General features: G+C 43.6%; 1 protein-coding gene across 1 annotated transcript; it reads left to right on the forward strand.

Annotated features, from left to right (window-relative positions):
• The first annotated feature begins 466 nt into the window (after positions 1–466).
• CERS5 (ceramide synthase 5) lies at positions 467–19,122 on the forward strand. The gene is made up of 10 exons (XM_067314040.1): positions 467–699; positions 6,050–6,155; positions 8,320–8,450; positions 9,471–9,528; positions 10,108–10,158; positions 10,863–10,955; positions 12,326–12,454; positions 12,750–12,856; positions 14,745–14,901; positions 17,764–19,122. The coding sequence occupies exons 1-10, from the start codon at positions 500–502 to the stop codon at positions 17,914–17,916; spliced, it is 1,185 nt and encodes a 394-aa protein (XP_067170141.1). The 5' UTR covers positions 467–499; the 3' UTR covers positions 17,917–19,122.
• Positions 19,123–19,199: the final 77 nt, after the last annotated feature.

Raw genomic sequence — 19,199 nt, forward strand, 5'->3', positions numbered from 1 at the left:
GCGCCTGCCTCAGCCAGGCCCTTCCTAGGCGAGAGGCCGCGCTCCCCGCGGAAGCGTGCGCTGCAGGACCGCTTAGCGACTTCAAGGGGGGGCTTTTTTGAGCGGAAAAAAAGGCTTTTGCCCGCTCGCGAGCAGCCGGGAAGCGCGTGAGGGGCCGCGCGGCGCCGCTCTCCCCTCAGCGAGCGCTAAGGCGGTTGGCGCGCGCCGCCGCCCGCCCCGCCCCCCCAAGGGCTCGCCCCGCCCCCCCAAGGGCTCGCCCAGCGCCGTGCCCAGGGGCGGGCGCGCACCACCCCCTCCCCTCCCAGCAGTGCGCCTGCTCCGAGCTAACGGTCCGCGGCGAGGGGCGTGGCGAGGAGGGAGCCCCGCCCCCTCTCTGGGGCCCCGCCCAGCGGCGCGTGCGCGCTGAGGGGCGCGGCAGCACCGCCCCTCTGTGGGCTGCGGTGGCCGCCTCAGCAGCAGCGGCCGCCGGGCGGGGGGGGGAGGGAGGCGGCGGCGGAAGATGGCGGCGGCCGCGGCGGCGCTGCTGCGGGCCTGGTTCTGGAACGAGCGGTTCTGGCTGCCGCACAACGTGACGTGGGCGGACCTGGCCGGGGAGCCGGGCCCGCCGGGCAGCGGGCTGCAGTACCCTCGCGCCGGCCACGTCCTCTCCGCCTTCCCGCTGGCGCTCGGCATCTTCGCCGTGCGGCTGCTCTTCGAGAGGTGAGCGCGGGGCCCGCCCCCGCCTCAGGGGCGGCGGCGGCGGCGGCGGCGGCGGCGGCGGGGGGGGGGGGGCGAGCGCGGCGCGAGGCCGCCGGTGTCTCTTAGCAACGGGCGCGGCGGCGGGGCGGGAAGGGGCCGCCGAGCGGTGCGGCCCCCCGCTCCCGCTCTGCCCCGGCGCAGCGCCGAGGCCTCGCCGCGGAGGCCGAGCCGGGCTCGCTGCCCGCTGCTTCCCCCGGCGGGCCCTTTTTTTTATTATTTTTATTTTTGTGTGTGTGTGTGTGTATGTGGAAACGGAATATTGTGTAATCCCAGAAAACCTGTCGCGGCTCTGTCGCGACGTGCCGCCTAACCCGGCGGGACCCCGAGGGACTCCCCGGTGCCGGCGGTACCTGCGGGCTGCGGCGGCGAGGGAAAACACCGACTTCGCTCCGCTCTTTGCCTCGCGTCGGGCTCCGCGGCGGGGCGAGCGCGGGCTGCCCTCCGCCTCCCTCGCCGTTTGCTCGCCGCCTCCCGGCTGAGGAAGCGGGACTCGCTCGCGTGGCCTAGCGCGTTGTTAAACGGTTTCTGCGTTGCCCGGCATCTTGGGCAGGAGGGAAGCGCGTCGCGGGTGGATGTTCGGGTCTGCCTGCGAGTGGCCCTAGTAGCGCGTTTCTGGTTTACTCGGGAGTGGTGAGCGTGTGATGCGAGCTCTCGCCTGGGGCAGAGCTTTATCCTCTGCGGCGGGTGTCTTGTGCAGCTACATGCCAGGCAGACTGTGTGGGTGACACAAATCCTAATTCATAAAGCCGCTTGTTTAGAAGGACCGTTAGGTGAAGCAGGCTGAAAGCACCTTGGATTCCTGTTTAACTAGTTCATTAAAGATTTATCTGATCTTAAATGCCTACATAGAAAGGGCTGAAATATTTCTAAGCGTGAAAAGGGCTGTAGAAATAAACTAAGCGGGAATCCAGTCAGTTTTATTTTGCAGATTTTCTGGAAGGAGCACATTTTTTTTCCATGCTTTCAGAGATTAAACAAGAAGGGGGGACTAGGGCAAAGTAAAAAGACAGGAGACCTGTGGAGAAAAATGTGAAGCTGGTAAGTAGAGTAGGATAGACATTTGAAAGGCTGTTTTTTTTTTAAATTCTCCATCTTATCTTCCTGCTCTCTTCCCCCCCAAAAAACAAGCTTCAGAAAACTGTTCTCAGCTCAAACCAATGCAGAGGACCGAGGAACACAGAGATATGTGGCAGTGCCAAAATGTCATCTTAGCCTGGAGTGCTGGTGCTGGTCTTGACCAAGTGTCCATGCTTGCTAGCAGACCAGGAAGGGAAGTTGTGAGGTGGAATATTCCCCCGTACAGGGATGTTGCAGGGATCAGGATGGAAGGTGTCCTCGCTTCCCTCAGACCTGATATGTCCACGTATGTTAGCTTTGGGAAGAAGTGCAAGAGAGTCACTTTTCTCTGGAGCATGAGGCACTGGTAGAAGTACAAAGCATCTTACTGAACTTCGGAACAGTCCTCCTGGTAACACTTCTTTCGTCCTCATAAAGTCTATGCTATGTTCCCTGGCTTGTGAAATTCCTCTTGCAGTGTTAATTTAGGGAGGAGTCAAATGAAAAATTAAGTCCTCCTCCTACACAGTGAAACCTCGAGACCATGGCCTGGTTGCTGAGAAGGTTGTTTCCTTTTCTTCAGCTGTGTCTTTGCTATAGAGCATCTCCGTGATTGTATCCTGAAGTAAAAGCAGATTGTAAGAATAATACCTCGGGCAATTTCTAGTGTGTTTGCTTTAAGGACCGTACTTTTTTTTTTAAGAAATGCTTTCCTCTTTCCTTCTGCCCTTTTGAACATGTCATAAAAACTCAGATTTGTCTAATAAAATCCCATTGTGCACGTACCCTGATACAGGCCTTGGGGATGATTAAGTCAAATTGCTTCCTTGACACACAATTGGCAGTAGGACTTGATGACTCAGAACGTGAATTATATACTTTTGCAGCTCTTTTGTTTTAGCTTTTCTTTCTCAGTTTCTCTTTCCTCCTCTCCTTTTGCAGTAGGTCTTCAGTGTGAAGAAGTGCTTTTTCCCCCTTGTTGGATGACTTGTTACACTGATGCATATTTCTGTTAGTACATGCTACTGTAAATTAGCCTCTGCATCAAGATGTTGGTAAAATCTTTCTCGAGTCGATTGTATGTGGGGAATAGTGTGTGAGAACTATAGACATGAGGCAAGACATACAGGGAAAGATAAGGTCCTGACTCACAGCTGCAGGAGGGGATTTTTTGTGCAGATAAGATGAAGATGGGCTTCTGCCTACAGCTGTGTCCATTCTCACTTTTTCTCAGCTATACTGGCTGTTATTTTCCCTTCACATCTTGTCCCACTGCAGGCACAAAAAAATTCCTGGGTATCTGGGAGAACCTGGAGCCTGTTACTCATATGATGTGCGTGTGATTACACTGGAATGCCTCTTCACTAACAGACACTCTTGTTACTCCATGGGTCAGAGAGAGGATCTGCAGCTTGGGTTCACTCTGGCAAAAATATGGTTCTGGATGTTACTTCATCAGGTGTGTCTGGAAAACCGGTGCCAGTTGTGGAATGAGCTGGTCTGTTCTTAATACAGTGAAAGTGAGAGGTTATAAAGAGATGGGTTCTAACTTTGAGTGCAACTAACTCCAGGATGTGCAGGCATTATAAATCTTACTGTTAGGTGATTGTTCTTCCTTTTCAGAGCTATAATAGGAAGTTACTAGACAAACTTGAGTGTTCCATAAAGAAGGATTTTGAAGTTAGGTTTGTGAAGTAGATACCTGTTATAGTATATGATACCCGTATACTTGAAAATTGGCGTCAGTCACGAAATCAGTCTATCTCAGTAACCAGCATGCAAAAGATAGTTTAATAGGTGTAAGTTCAGCCAATGAGCAGATCCTTGTTCAGAAAATAACAATATAAGTGTGTAAGTGTAGATAATTCCTTGCTGGAAGGGCGCGGCAGAAATTTGACCTTGGGAATAATTGGTGCAGTTAAAAGATTTTTATGGAGTCATAAAATAATTTAGGTTGGAGGGGACTTTTGGAGGTCACGTCCAACTGCCTTCTCAAAGCAGGGCCAACTTTTTAGTTCAATCAGGTTGCTCATGGTCTTGTTCTGTTGTTTTGAATATCTCCAAGGGAGGAAATTCTTCAACCTCCGGGCAGCCTTTTTCAGGGCTTAACTCCTGTCGTCACACAGATTTTTTTCTCTATGGGATGCCTGTCCACCTCCAAGGTGGCAACGGCCCAGCAGTTGCACAGGGAGCGTGCGGTGCGCTCTGCTCGGTGGACTCGTGAGCGTGAGCCAGCTGGGGTAAAACCCCTATTCGCAGCTAGTCGGGAAGCCCTGTCGAAAGGCAATTGTGACTTGCAGTCCCGTTGCGTGATGCCATTACCAGAGTTAGAGGAGCTACGTTAGGGCGTTCGGTTAGACTTCCTTAAAAGTAATGAAATCCATTGTTGCCATCCTTTTTCCTTCCCGTTTCTAAGACTGGGACTATCTCCGTTGTGGCTTTATTTATTTGCTTGCGTTGATGTTTGTCCGCTGCTGTGCACCTAGAATGTTTGTGGGGTTTTATTGTTTTGCTCTTTGGTCACCTGCATGCTTGATTGAGTAACTCGAGACCTGTTGTGTATCTGCAACCTGTGGCTTGCTCTTTTTATTTATTTATTTATTTATTTGGTCACTTCTGATTTCCCTGAACAGTTGCTTTTTTTTCCCTAAGCCTTCTAGTGACGGAAGCCTACTACTCAGGGGTGGTTTTGTACAAAGTTTTGGCATCTTTTTTTAGTTAGTCTTTAGTTAATGTCTCGGAGTGAGCTTTTTCTACTTATTTCTGTATCTTTTTCTCTCTGCATCAAGCTTTAAATTCTAAGATAATGCCAAAACTTTCTATAGAACAAGGTGTTTCTTAACAATTGATTCTTCTTTTTACCTACTCTTAAAACAAAAAAAGGATCTCCTGAATAAGAAATTAATTGAATGGGTGGATTTATAGATTTTCAGGTGTTCTTTTATGTGAGGAAAATAGTGCAAGCTTCAGGCCAGCCCTGGATTATTTTTCTGATAGGACCGTAAGCAGTGTGACCCACAAAGTGAAATGAAAATATTTGACATCCTGTGATTACATGTGCGTACTTCTTAGTTACTGTCGCAGTGGTATATCCTGTAGGAAAGAAGATTATAAAGAGGTAGACTTTTATGGGGGTCTGGCCAAGCGTTTTATAATATCATAGCACAATTCCTGGCTGGTGGTCTAGATTGCAGAGGAAGCAGTAAGCCTTTTGAGCTAGGAAGAGCTGAATTAAAAGGAAATCACCCTTTCCTCCCCCTCATGACTGTTGAAATGAACAGTGTATATGAAGAAACTGAAGGGCAGGACAGTGAAACTTAGGGTCATAGAGTCACAGTGTCTATTACTTGTCTAACAAGTTCTTTGCTCTCAAGTTAATCTTTTTTCTTTTTTTTTAAATTTTGCTGCTCTTTGTAGTCCTTGCCTTCCAATAGGAGGGGAAACTACTTACATATTCCAGTAACACATGCTTTATTTTATTTATTTTTTAATCCCATGGTCAGTTTGGCGCCAAGATACTACAAACCCTAATTATTTTTGAATATGTATATCTTCATTTTAGTCGCAAAAATGGTCTTGTTTTCAATGCCTCTTAGAGGAGAAAGTGTCTGTGCTCTAAAATTCATAAAGCGTTAGATCAGCTTTTGGAATCCATGTTGCATACGGGTTTGAAGGAGATACTGGGATCTTGTGGCTTTTAGACTAAGGGACTTCTTGCATCTTTCCCACTCTCCCTAAGTAAACAAGCCACTTGGTTTCATTTTCCAAAGGGAAAAAAAAGGATGTCTGTGTCCTTTAGAAACTGTCACTTGAACTTCCCCCTTTTTGCAGCTATGTGATATCGAGAAGCCTTCTGGAAATAAGGCATTTTGTTTGCAGTACTACAGGGCACAGAGCGAGTTCATCTCGTCAGTGATCTGTTATTTCCTTTCTGAGCACTGTAAATCACTTGGGGGAAGGCATCCTGGTCCTACAACCAAGGGCCTTAGGCTTTAATCCTTCTGTTTAGGAGATGTGTGTACTACGCGTGTGCTGTTTACCATTACCGGTTGGACTATTAAAGGATATTACCTCACCTATGAAGCCTTGTCCCTTTTGTGGCCCTGTAGAGGTTTCTTTGAGCAAAATGAATGGAGGCCTTCAAAAGCTTCTTAGATAGGTTTGGCAGTTTGTGACAAGTCAGGGTCATTGTTATTTAGGCAAAGAGGAGGGAAATATATATCTTAATCTAGTTCTTTCTTTGGCATTCTTTCAGGTTTATTGCCAAGCCATGTGCCATAAACCTTGGCATTCAAGACAGTGGACCTCACAGAGCTCAGCCCAATGCAATTTTAGAGAAAGTGTTTACATCCATCACTAAGGTGAGTCACACTTCAGATTCTGCTAGAAGTGAAGGCTTGTAAGTAAGAGCCTGTTTCTTTTTGTTTTCCACTTCTCTAGTTCTAGAGAAACGCATTTCACAGTGTGCGTGCACAGGGAACATGCTCCTTCTGTTTTTACTCTGCCTCTGACATGTCTTCTTTCTTGTAGCAAAGTAAATTCTCTTCATGCCTGACCTGCGTTTTTACAAACAGAAGAATTTTTTTGAACGGGAAAAGTTCTCTTTATAGAAAGATGTGAGTCTTTTTCCCTTCAGTTCTCTGGCTTTCTGTCCAGGTTGTAACTCCTGTAACAGGCAGTAGTTCTTGCTTTAGTAAAAAATTTCCCAATGCCTTTTGCTTTCTATTGGAAAGGTGCTACTCTCTTGAGGGCTGTTACTTTGCTGGTCTTATTGGCCAGTTGTGTGAATGCCTTCCTCTTATTGTTGCTGTCTACTGTGGAACTGGGTCACAGCTGTCACAGTGGAAGCCAGTTATGGAAGGAAAGCCATTCAGTCAATGGAAGTGTGCCCTGATAAAGGGTGGGATGTTTAATGTTGACAATAGGTATTTCTTTTGATTGTTTCTTATGGCCATTCTCTCGCTTAGCGTAAGCTGACAGTGCTCCTTTGCCCTGGAATGACAATGCTACACTGTCTGTACTCTATTGAATGTTGGCAGTTAAATCAACACTAACAGTATGATAGATTTTCATTAAAGATAATGAAATGGAAGGTTTTATGTTTTGGTCTGGTGATGCTGAACTTCATTCTGAGTGGAGCAGATAAAGCACTCGGTAAATGGAAGAGAAATTCTATAAAAACCTTAGTAAAACTTTGCTCATGGGAGCATAACGTTTTGAGGTATTTGGAACTGAAAGGCCCTTATGATTTGATGTGATTTCTGGGGGGACTTCTATGTGTCCTTGAAATTAATGTTTAGGAAACCCATGAGGAAGCATGCTGTGCAAAATTTAACTAGCTCGTAAAAACAGGGCTGCATTTAACTGTACCACTGTGCTTGTGTCTGCTGTTGGCTCGGATTTGGAGAATCAGAAGGTAGGGCGGCACTGATGCAGAGGAAAGATTACACTGCTGTTCTGAAATTGGAGCTCTGTAAATAAGCTGGATGATTTTTATTATTTATTTTTTGAGGCAGGTTCACTTTCAGTGCACAAGTATCAAGTAGCCTGAACCTTTACAGTTTAGTTAAGAGGAGAGAAATCTGGTTGTGATGGAATTACAGGAAAGTTGTTGTGGTTTCCATACTCAAAATCAAATGGCAAATTATTCTACTTTTCAGCTGAAAGGTCTGGTGACTTTTTATTAAATCAGCATTCTGCATAGCTTTTTGGGTCTGTATGTAACTCAAGTAGTAAAATGTGTTTATCATCTTTCAGTTGTAAGAGCTCCCTGGCAGAGCTTGTCTGAAACTAACGTGGCTTACCTCAGCACTGGGCCATTTTAGAGGTAGTTATCAGGTTTTGTTCACTTTGTCTGCACTTATAAATCCATTTATGTCGTTATTCAAACGGATAAACTGCCAATACAGTTCCCCATCAGAGAACAATGATATATTCTGTATCATACAGTTATTTCAGTTTTCAAATTTAATTTTATTTGTAAAGTTTAAAAGTGATAACGGAAACATCACCACCTGTATGATGCCCTTTTGGAATATGCAAATATTTTGTGTTATACCCAAAATCTTTCTTTAAAATTTAAGGAAACTTCAGTGAGTAGCAACCCTTAAACACATTCAGCTTTGATCTTCTTGTATTCTGGACTATTTGAGTTGGTATGCAAGTTTTAACAGGTAGGACAGGACATTTTAACAATTCCTCCCCCCAAGTTAAGAAACAGAACAATTGCATTTTGTGTAATAATTTCTGTCAAATGATGAAATAGATGAGGAAATGTTAAACCAAAAGCATTCTGAATAATGAAGTAATTAGTTGTATGTGACGGTTAACCTTGAATGAGTATCTGTGGTAACGGGTTCCTGCTTAGAAAATGTAATATTGTGTACATAATGCCTTCCTTGCTTGATTTTTTTTTTTTTCCCCATTAATTGTGCATCATTTCTGTTGTAGTACAGAGTAGAAGAATCTCAGACTGAAGGCAGGTTGAGAAGTAGGAGAAATGACACTTGTTTTATTTTCCTTCAGTCTCCAGATGGAAAAAGGTTAGAAGGCTTGTCAAAGCAGCTAGACTGGGATGTTCGAAAGATCCAGCGCTGGTTTCGTCACCGGAGGAACCAGGACAAACCCACCACCCTCACTAAATTTTGTGAGAGCATGTATGTTTGTGCAGAAGCCAAGATTTGGCTTAATCTTAGAGCTCCAGTTGTGTGTTTTCTTTTCTCACTGAAATTGTGGTCAGCTGCTAACTTAACCTAGTGTCTTGGGGTTGGCTGGTGGAAGGTAAGTTCTCCTATAGGAAAATGGAGGAAATTAGGAGGGCTTTTTAGAATTCAATGTTTTAATGTATTTTGTTTGTATGTATGAGTGCCCAGAATACCTGTACAGGACTTCCTGTCTAGCTGTCAATGATGAGCAGCTCTAGATAGTGTACCACATCCATGATGCAGACGGTAACGCTTCAGTGGGTCTGTGTGTGTGCATGTATGCAGGTGCACGTGCACAATTTGAGTAATTATACTCAAGTCTGCTGTCTGCACGGTTATGTTGTAGATCAGTGTTTTTCCCCGACAGACTGTCCTTATGACTTATGCAATGATTGTATGTACTTTTATACAGGCGCTTCTTGGATTCCTGTTCTTTTCATTTCAGTTCATTCTTTTGTTCTTTGCTTCTTTCTCAATACTCACAGTTGCCTCTGTTAGCGTAGTAGCATCTGAATATTTTTTTTCCTGACTTGTTATTTCTTCTGTGCTGGTTTCTTTCCTTTCCAGTAATTTTCTTCATATTAATTCTTCCCCCCCAGTATGATTTTGTCTACTTAAAGCCACAAGGTAAGAGGGACAAATACATATATTAGGATACCTTCTGGATAACAATGGCTTTTCTTGTTGTTATCTTGATACTGTATATTAAAGCATATGAATGATGCACGTTCACTCTGAACTTTATTTCAAATTTGGCTGTTGATGTGAACTAGTGTGGTGTGGAAATTCTTAAATAGGTTTATTCTTACAGAAAAAGGTTACAAATGGAGAATTACAAATTGGTGGGTGAACACTTTTCAGGTGTCAGACTTGGTTGTTTTAACAGTTGTTCCAGTTTGTTACAAATGTTAACCAGAAGCTATTTCTGTTTAATATGTTTTATTTTAATCTTATTTTTATTTCTGTTTCCAGGTGGAGATTTACATTTTATTTAAGTATATTTTTATACGGAATCAGATTTCTCTGGTCGGTGAGTTGTCCCATTCCCCCGCCCCTCCTTTACTGTTGTTCTGTGTGGCATGGTACTGGACTGTGTCTTGCTGAAATTCAGGAGGTTTGATTACCCCTGTCTCCTCTTCTGTACTTGCACCTAACTTACAACCACAGAGGGTTAGTGGTGTTGGTCATCTTTATGCTTCTTTACTTGAGATCCTTGGGTTTCCTTTTAAAGACCTTCTTGACAATATAGGAAAGCTTCTAAGTTTCTATAAAATCTGGTCTTATGAAAATATTTGTCCAGTTACCCCAGAATAGGAGAAACCTGTTGTTCTGCTGCTGCTTTTTTTTTTTTTTTCCTCTCCCCTCTTTCCCCATATTCATGTCTTTGAGTAATTAGTATTAGATCTTTATGTTTATTCTTGGAATTTCCATGTGTATTATAGCTTGCTTTTCGCTGCAGAAAGAATATTTTAAATCCCTGTGATGCCTTAGAATAAATTTAGCATGGATGGTAGAATCCAGAGGAAATTTCTCTGGAACAGTACTGTAGGTGATAGGGCAGAAAAGCATCTAGCAGAATAATAACTTTTTGTTGTCCCCTCCCCTTTAGGCACCCTGGTTTTGGGACACACGACAGTGCTGGTACAACTACCCTTTTCAGGTAGGAGATAAACACTTATTAGATTCAAATCTTTTGCACAACTCCAGTTTTTATTTTTCATTAATGATAGCAGATTGAAACACATTAGACTTGAATGCTTCTCATTTTCTGTGGAGTGGATGCTGCACAGGCTGCAACATGGCAAGCTTTCTAGTTAGTGAATGGCCATCCTTGGAAGGCGCAAAGATGGCATTTTGCTCTTTATGTCTTCAGATCTGGTTTAGGGCTGTCAACAGTGTTGTTTCCTCAGATAGGACTAACTCAGTTCACATTCATTGTATGTTTAATTGCTGCTGAGATTATTAAAAGTGAATTTTACACACAAAATTATACTAGTAACTTATTTACAATGTTCTTTTTTTGCCTTTTTGCAGCAAGTATAGTTGTACAGAGGCCAGCCAGTCTGTTTTAGCGTTTAGTTTTCCTAATCCAAGAGGCTGGAGTATGAGTTGTAAACATGGACAAGTAAATCTTACGCCTTTAGAATAAAGTTCAGACACACAAGTTTGTGTGACTAAGCGCATAGTAAGACTTCTGTTGCTTAAGCTTGTTTTTACTAAACCTTAATTCTGGATCTTTTAACTTATGCCTCAGCATTCTGGAGGGACAGAGGGGGATGGGAAGGAAGGAAGGAAGAAGTGAATTTTAATGTAAATTTTGAAGTACTTTGTCTTTTAACTGTGCTATCTTTGTTTGTTTTCCAGCCTCTAACATCCAGGCTTTATTATTACTATATCTTGGAGCTGGCCTTCTATTGGTCTCTCATGTTTTCTCAGTTTACAGACATTAAACGGAAGGTGAGATTAACCAGAATTGCACTAACCACTTTGCTAAATAGATAGGACTAACAGAAAATGTCAGTGTGCCTGGCCAGTAAAACTGAAGCATAGTAATAACTATACCTTCCTCCTCACTCGCATCTTTTTGTAGCTTGCCTCCTCTTGTAGTCACTACACAATCCTGGAGGGAAAGGGAGGGGCAAGCCTGGCGTGTAACCTGGTATCTCCTTGAGAGTCCTTTTCACCTTCCCAGGAAAGAAGGAATCACTCAACACCTCCCAATAAACAGTTTATCAAACCATTGTATAAAAATAGATTGAAGGCTTGCAAGAAAACATGAAAATAAGATACTCTCACCATTACCTTGCTGAGCAGGATGAGCAAATGGCAAACACTAAAGCAGTAATAAATGTTTTTTGGAAAGTAATTCTTCATCCATGTGTGTAGCAGAATGATGACTGGTAATGACTGCTGGAATCTAATTCCATTGTGCTGCGTTCTAGGATTTGGCATATTATTACTGTTGAAAACAGTTCATAGTAAATCATGGTTTATTGCTTCTGTTATACAAACTGCAAAGTAGTAAATTATCCCAATTTTTGCATTAACTGTTCAAAAAGAAAAGCTTGTCTGGTATTTGTTCTGTATTGGAATATTAGCAGGTGAGGCAGGCACTGCAAGAGATCTTGGAGCTGCAGGAAGGGAGTGATTAACAGCATCTATGATACCATTTATAACATTTAATTTTGTACTCCGACTTTAACAAAATGGACTACGTTCCCCACTGCAAACATGGCAAGACACCGATAGGGAGCACGAGTGTTGCACCCAGGGGTGCAACTGAAAAAGAGCCCTGAATGTATGTGTGTAGTACCATTTTCTTTTTTAATGTAGTGGCCTAGTTCTTGCTGTTGGATTATCTCATGCTCTTTGCCTGCTATGCTCTGGCAGGCTTTTGCAAACTGATAAACAGTAACAGCAGTGTACTTGCAATTTGTGCCAAGATCCAAAAGGACCAGCAATATGACTGTAAAACCAAAAGGAGCCAAAAATAAGGAGCATACCTTGTCCTGTCAGTCTTTTCAGTGGGGTTTGCAGCCATACTTACCTCTACCATGCATATATGTGCCAGAGAGGCTTGTGCTGTGCCTGTGTTTGTGGAGCTCTGACTTTACAGGAGCACAAATGTTGAGACTGAGACCTTTCTGGAACCTCTAGTGATGATGGGTGTTGCTGCGGGATGAGCTGTGTTTTATATAAAAGTGGAGTCAGAGTCTGAACTGAAGTAATCCTGTGACCCCAGTTAGTCAGTTTTGTGGCTCCATTTCAAACCTTTGTCTTTGTTTGAGAGCTAAAGGTTCTTCATTCATTTTTTTTTCTGCTTCCAGGACTTCCTGATCATGTTTGTCCATCATTTGGCTACCATTGGACTCATCACATTCTCTTATATGAATAATATGGTGCGGGTTGGAACTCTGGTGCTGTGCCTGCATGATGCATCAGATTTCCTTTTAGAGGTGAGTTTGCTTGATGTTTCCTTTCTAATCTTTGTGTACCTAATGCTCATGTGGTCTCGGGGGAGCAAGCCGACTTTCCCATTCTGGATAAACAGCATTAAACATGCCATAAAACTTGTGCTGCTGATCCTGCCTTGTCAGCTTTTCCTCATAACTGCTTTAGTGCTAAGAATAATCCTCAACTGTTCCAAACGCCTTAAAAATGTGATGGTTTGAGAGTATCAGAGCTCTACAGCCTGGCAATTACATGAGTACACAAAGGGAATAATGTTTTAATGTTTCTTGTCTCTTTTAGGCTGCAAAGCTAGCCAATTATGCCAAGTACCAACGTCTGTGTGATGCCTTCTTCATGCTCTTTGGTGTTGTATTCATTGTTACGCGGCTGGGCATTTATCCTTTCTGGTAAGCACCTTGAGCTGTAAAATCTTGTTTGTTCTCCCAATCCTTTAAGCAAAGCCTGGGTATTAAGATGTCTTGCAAGCATTACAGCCTGTCCCTCAAGGCAGCCTGAAGCTGCAGACAACGTAAATATTGTTTGGAGCAATCCTGGTTTGGAACTAGGTATGTGAAGAAACCTCTCAACAGTCAGTTGAGGGAATGTGATTAGAATCCTAAAGTGCAGCTGCCCCCTCTCCTCTTACTGCAAAGTGATGACAGAGCTTATTAGCTGGAGCTGAATCAGCTGGTGTCTCTTCTGGAAGACTCAAGAGTTGTTTGCTTCTCTTGATTTTTAAGGAGTTTTGGAAATAGTTACAAATGAGGCACGGTCTCCTGAGGTAAACTTGATTTCTGAGTATCTGGCTTAGTCATCATTGCCTCTTCTGATTTCTTATCACACTCTTGTCCTATCCTTGTGCCTTGATTGTTTGGAGCCTGAAATAAGTCTTGGGTTTCTTGGAGGTAAAAGCCTGACTAAATGGCTTATAGCTCATCATCCTATAATGAGATTCCCTCTCACCCCAACATGTCAGGCTTGGTGAGGTTTTTCTGCTGATGACATGTTGTCTACTTGTTTCTGTTGAAAGGGTATATTGAAAATTTGATTCCAGCTGATTATTATTCAGTTTGTTTTGGTTTTGCTCTGTATATTTATTTCATGGGCAATGGGCAGCCTGCATTCCCATTTGTCCTGAGTGCCTTGAAGGTGGGGGAAACAGGGCTTAATTTACGTTTTGGTATCAGGATTGCAATTAAAGCTCTCGCTTGTTTTCCAGTAAATGCATCAAAGGAATCCAGATAAGGAATAACTTTGGTACTTGTGTCTCCGTAGGCTGCCTGCCACTGACAGATGAGATAGTTGCCATTGTTTTTCTTGCTGTTGTCTGTCATGAGATGATGCTCTTGCATCATGCTATTGCTCAGCAGACCTGTAAATCTTTAATGTGTTTTCCACTGGCTGTAATGTAATTCCTCAACTTCATAGAGAAATACAGCAAGTTTTCTGTGGTATTGCAGACCCTATTGCTATTTCACTTCATGCATATTCCCTTCCCTAATTAGTAGTATGAAACATCAACAGACCTCTGGAATTTGCATGTAATTCAACTGTAAACTGGTTATGAATTAGATGTTTCTGTAGCTGTATCTTGTGGGGGGGTGGATTCTTCTTTGAAAGCTCATTTTTCTTTTCTTATGAAATGTTAAAAGCTATGTGAAATTAATGGCAACTTTAAAGGTCTCTCCACACCTCTCTACTTCATAAAGTCTAAAGTGTTTATCAAATTACTTAAGTACTGGCAATAAATTGCAGTGACAAGAACAGCAGCAAAGAATTAATGAAAGAATGCACGATGCTTTGTCCGCAAAGCAGTTTCCAGTCCTCCAGCTTGGCAGGAGGAATCTATAAAAATCTGAGGGAAGGGAATAGCACGTAGGGAGGGAGGCCTACTGGGAACAAAATTCCTTCGTGATCTTTAAATATGGGTGAAGCTCGCCCAAGTACGAATGTGTTGACGGTTGTTCTGATGACCAGTGCAGTTTGACATCACTTCCTGTAAAGCTGTTATAAAAGCTCATGCTGTTGAGAAGGAAACTGGCAACAGATCTGTATATGTAACCAAATTGTAGAACATCTTCTGTTTGTTGCTCAGTTCAAATGTTTCTAATTAGCTTTGGCCTGTCTCCTAACTCTGGCAAGAGACTAGAGGCATCACCCCTCTGACAGGAGAAAAGCAACAGATGCTTAAAGAGATACAAAACTGTTGTGCATCTGGCCAGTCATCTGAATTTAGAGCTGGAAGCCATGTTACCAGAGCAGCTGATCTCTAATGTATTTCTGGATCTCTTTTAGGATTTTGAATACAACCTTATTTGAAAGCTGGGAGCTGATTGGCCCTTATCCTTCATGGTGGCTATTCAATGGCCTTTTGATAACCTTGCAGGTCTTGCATATCATTTGGTCTTACCTCATCATTCGCATTGCCTACAAGGCCCTTGTGCGGGGAAAGGTAAGATTGCTGGTGACTGTTTTGCGTCCTCTTTTCTACAAGCTCTGTGAAGGCATCATGGCAGCCAAGAAAGTGGGCCCTGCTGTGATCCATGAGGGATGGTACTTGGCTCTGAGATACTTGAGTCAGGAATGCTTTGTAGGAGTGTAGGTTTTTTTTAACCCTGGTTGCTCTGCAGACTCAGTTGCCAGGTATAAACAGAGGATGCTTCCCTCTCTGTTCTCATCATGCAGGTAAACAACATCATTTTCTGATGCATTTAGATGTTGTAATAGTGATGGTGATAGATTTGTTAGGTGCTGTGTTTGAAGTTTAAGCTGGTAGAAGGCTCTTTGAACTATCATAGAGGACATTTTTCAACTTCCAACTTTTCAGCCTCAACTGGTTCTTGGGTTGTGATGGGGATTCTGCGTCTTCCACTTGTTAGCAAAACCGTGAGCTTGGGGCTGGCTGTGCATGCCCAGGCAGCGAGTTACAGCATGCAGAGGAGGAAGGGTTATCAGAAACACAGAAGAGCCTGTTGGTTGTCACTGGGCTAATGGGATAATGTTAACCTGCTGCTGCGGCCTGAGTTACCAAGCAAAAAGGTGTAGTTCAACTGAAGTAGCATGAGATGGGGCAGGCCAGTCTGGGAACCAATCTGACACGCAGCTAACCCAGCAGGAGAAGCTGCTTCCTTCAGAGCTACCAAAGAGGGCAGCTGATTTGCTAGCAAAAATGCCATTTTTGTCAGACGTTTGGTATTCAGATCTGAGTTTCTCTTATGGCTCTGCTTTATTTTGCTTTTGCCGCCCCTACACATGGAATGTAACCTTGAAAAATACTTATATCATAGTTGTGTGTGGCAGTGATTGTCGGGGAAGGCATGTTTCAGAGTATGCACATGAGCTTATCATCTGTCCCCTACAGCTGCTACTGCAAGTGTCTTAGTTTCTGTCTGTGTAGCTGTTTCTTTATCTTGAGGTCTACATCTTTTTCCTTTCCTTGCTTCTCTCCTGACCAGGTGACCTAGCCAGAGACAGGACTCTAAGCTCTGTATCCTTCATTCTTTTCTCACTCCTTTTCTCTGTGCCAGATTGGAGCTGGACAATTTCATCCTTTGCATGTAAGTGTAATCTGTGCTCCTGTTCGTACACTGAAGTATATCTGTGTCTGTTTCTAGGCTGAGACAAGCGCAAAGCTATGGTCTTGGGGCTTCAGATGGGTTGTGCCTTCTCTTAAAACGTTTGTCTTCCTGGTTGATATAGTGCTGGTCCTGACAGTATGCAAAAATGCGGGTTTTCCCAAAGGTTAAAGCAGAGTCCTGCAGTTTGTTCCCATCTGCTGTCAGCTGGCTGTGTGACCTTCTGTCTTTTTTAGCTGTGGGCCTGCAGTAGAATTCTGATACCTTTTTAGTGCTCATTAACACTCTGTTCAATGAAAGAGGACAGCAGAAATCCAGTCATTCTTGTGAGGAATACAGGAATAGTACAGTCACTTGTTCCCCAAATAATTTTGAGACATTGGAAACATGTTGAGGGATTTCTGCTTCCTTCCAGTGACCCTTTGAACTTCCAGCATGGGAGGGGAGTGGTGAAACATATCAAAGTTTTGGCAACACACAGAAGTCAGTACATCCAACAGGCCTGTCAAAACCCATCCTGGAAATCATTAACTTCACTTGGTTTTCTGCCAGATCTTCCTCTGTGTTTGAAAACTTCCTGTCTGGTGCTGTTCGAAACCCATAATCCCAGCTCAAAGCAAGCAGAGTAGAATTAAATCCCGAACACAGCTTGGAAATACATTAGCCACAGAATAAATGCTTGCTTATTAAGTAAATGAGGGCTATTAGTTGCAGACACACAAGTGTGGAGAAGCCTGCCTTGGGGAACGTAAAGCATGTGCCATTCAGGCAGTCACTTCTCAGCAGTAGTGAGTTTATGGTTCTGGCACTTAGCCAGCAACCAAGGTACTTATTTGCAGTTAGAGTTGGGTTTACAACCTCTTCCCTTCACCTTGCCATGCACTTGGCTCTGCAGTGTTGGTACACTGCCCTCCCGTGGCACTCTGAGAGCAGCCGACAGCAAAGAGTGCAGACTCCTGGCCAGAACTATGCCTGGATGTGTTTTCGGAGATTCAAATCCCACCTAAAAATCGAAATTAGCTGGATTTTCAGTCAGTCTTTTAACTAAAAACATAAATCTGTAGAGCAGATCTAGGTCTCTGTTGGCTGAGATCCTTGTTCAGTTCCTGATCTGGCGTTAGGTACTGTCTTTGTTCTGCAGCCCGCTGTCCAAACATGTTTGGCTCATAAATGAAGAGTTCTCGTGTATGAAACACAAGCTGTGAAAATGGGAGGCACTTTGTGCGCATGGTAATGTGATAAATATAGCTGGTTAATTTTGAAATATCAAAGCCACACTCTGTAGGGTGGACTTTTTTGTCATCATACCCACCGATTATTCAGATGTGTCTGAAGAGTCTGTTAATTTAAAATGAATTTGTTGTTTGGAAAAGCAGCCTTTATCTAACTTAAATGCAGCTCTTGGAAGAAAAGAACAACCAAAGATCTATAGTGTCCTCCGTGGATCTGGTGAGAGCAAAAAAAAAGTGTAGTGCTTTCACCTAAGATGTACAGAGTAATTGGAAAATGGAACCTGTATTTCCAGACTGTCTCTTTCAACTTCTGTGTCTTGCCTTCGGCATGTGATTACAAGCTCCTGTTCATCAATTTGAAGTGATTCAAAATCAAATGTAGAAGGTAACTGTAGCTGGCCAAGGCTGGTTAATCCCGTGGACGCCACCTGCTAACTGCTATTTCCTGTGAATTTATCATCTTCCCTCCTCCCTTTCCCACTTCCAAATTTCATCTGAAATGTTTAGGTATCAAAAGATGACCGCAGCGATGTAGAGAGCAGCTCTGAAGAGGAGGATGCAACTTCCAACAGCACAAAAGGAGTTTTCAGCACTTCGAGCAACGGCTCCAACCGCGTTAATGGTCATGTGGCTAGTGGCCAGTGGACAGAAGAGGAGTAAGACTGTGGGTTGGCCTTGAGCAAACACGAACTTGTCTTTAAATGTCTAGATGTGTTGAGCTCCACATTCCCAAGTGATCTTTAATCAAGATACCCCTTCCCCAGAAACCTCCAGCGAATCTGAAATGAGCACAATTCAGACCAGTCAAAGGCTTTATGTAACAGAAGGGATAAAGCCAATTACTAGGGCAAAAACAAAGCTGCAGATTTCATTTTAAGCCATTTTGTACTTAAATCGTTGTCCCATTGATATTTGCAGAGGTATTTTTGTTTGTGATAAACTGGTTTTTACTAGGATCAACTCAAGATGGAACAAGCGTGGACTAGGCTGGCCATGGACTGCAGGAAGGTTAAGTGCCATTTCAAAGACGGTTTGCTCCAGTGCAGGTTCAGCATGTTTCCTCGATGCACTCCAGAAGCCACTTAGAGCATGGAGAAAGCAGGGTCTCGTGTTTTCAAGTCCAAGCTACCCTGGCTGTAGCAGAGAGACTTTTCTCAGTTCTGCTGTGAGTGATCTGGACTACAAGCATTGAATTGGATTGTGCTACAAACAAAAACACTGTTCTAACTTGCCATTGGGGTGCTATCTGCTAAGGAGGTTATAGCTTGTTATCTCTGCTGTCGTGAGGGACCAGGCTAGCATTTGCTGCCTATTTTGGTGCTGCAAGCCCCTCTGAAGCCTTAGCTATAACCTTCTGAAATGGCGGGGAGGGGCTTTGCTTATTGCCCCTAAGACAGCTCTCACAATACATGCCTTTTTAAATTCTTTTCTGTTGCAAGTCTCGGTTTTGAAGACTTTTCTAGACCTACTGGATACAGTTGGCTAAGCTAGGACTTCAGCTGAGGGTGGACCAGTGCTGGTGGGCTGTTTTTAACTTTCCACAGAATACATGTTTCAGTCCTGCTTGTCTGTACTTCAAGACAGAAGTGACTATTGCTGCTCTGATTTTGCAACTGTATGGAGGAATCACTGGGCTGGAAAGGCAGCTGCACCATAGGCTTTGCTTTTTTTTTTTTTTTTTTTTTTTTTACTTAATGGTACTTTGGGGCAATGAAAGGCCTGTGTGTCAATCATGAGCAGAATTTTGGAAACTTCTTGAGTTGTTACCGTTTTATACCATTGTTTACTCTTATCTCCAATTAAAAGATGCTTCAGAAAGGTGTTTGACTTGTTTCATCTTGGGAAAATAAAATCATTCAAAGCGTCCGCCCGTTTGTGTTTGTGAGCAGCTGCAGGCAGCACCCGCACTGCTCCTCCCTTCGCAACTGGAGCCAGGTGAACTT

The sequence above is a fragment of the Apteryx mantelli genome, chromosome 33 (assembly GCF_036417845.1).
Source record: "Apteryx mantelli isolate bAptMan1 chromosome 33, bAptMan1.hap1, whole genome shotgun sequence".
Classification (NCBI taxonomy): Eukaryota; Metazoa; Chordata; class Aves; order Apterygiformes; family Apterygidae; genus Apteryx; species Apteryx mantelli.

Bases quoted from the DNA above. Each gene is read 5' to 3' on its own strand.
- CERS5 (XM_067314040.1), top strand. From the start codon at position 500: ATGGCGGCGGCCGCGGCGGCGCTGCTGCGGGCCTGGTTCTGGAACGAG. The intron at 700-6,049 runs GTGAGCGCGGGG...GCATTCTTTCAG, and splicing joins GTGCGGCTGCTCTTCGAGAG to GTTTATTGCCAAGCCATGTG. The intron at 8,451-9,470 runs GTATGTTTGTGC...TTCTGTTTCCAG, and splicing joins ACTAAATTTTGTGAGAGCAT to GTGGAGATTTACATTTTATT.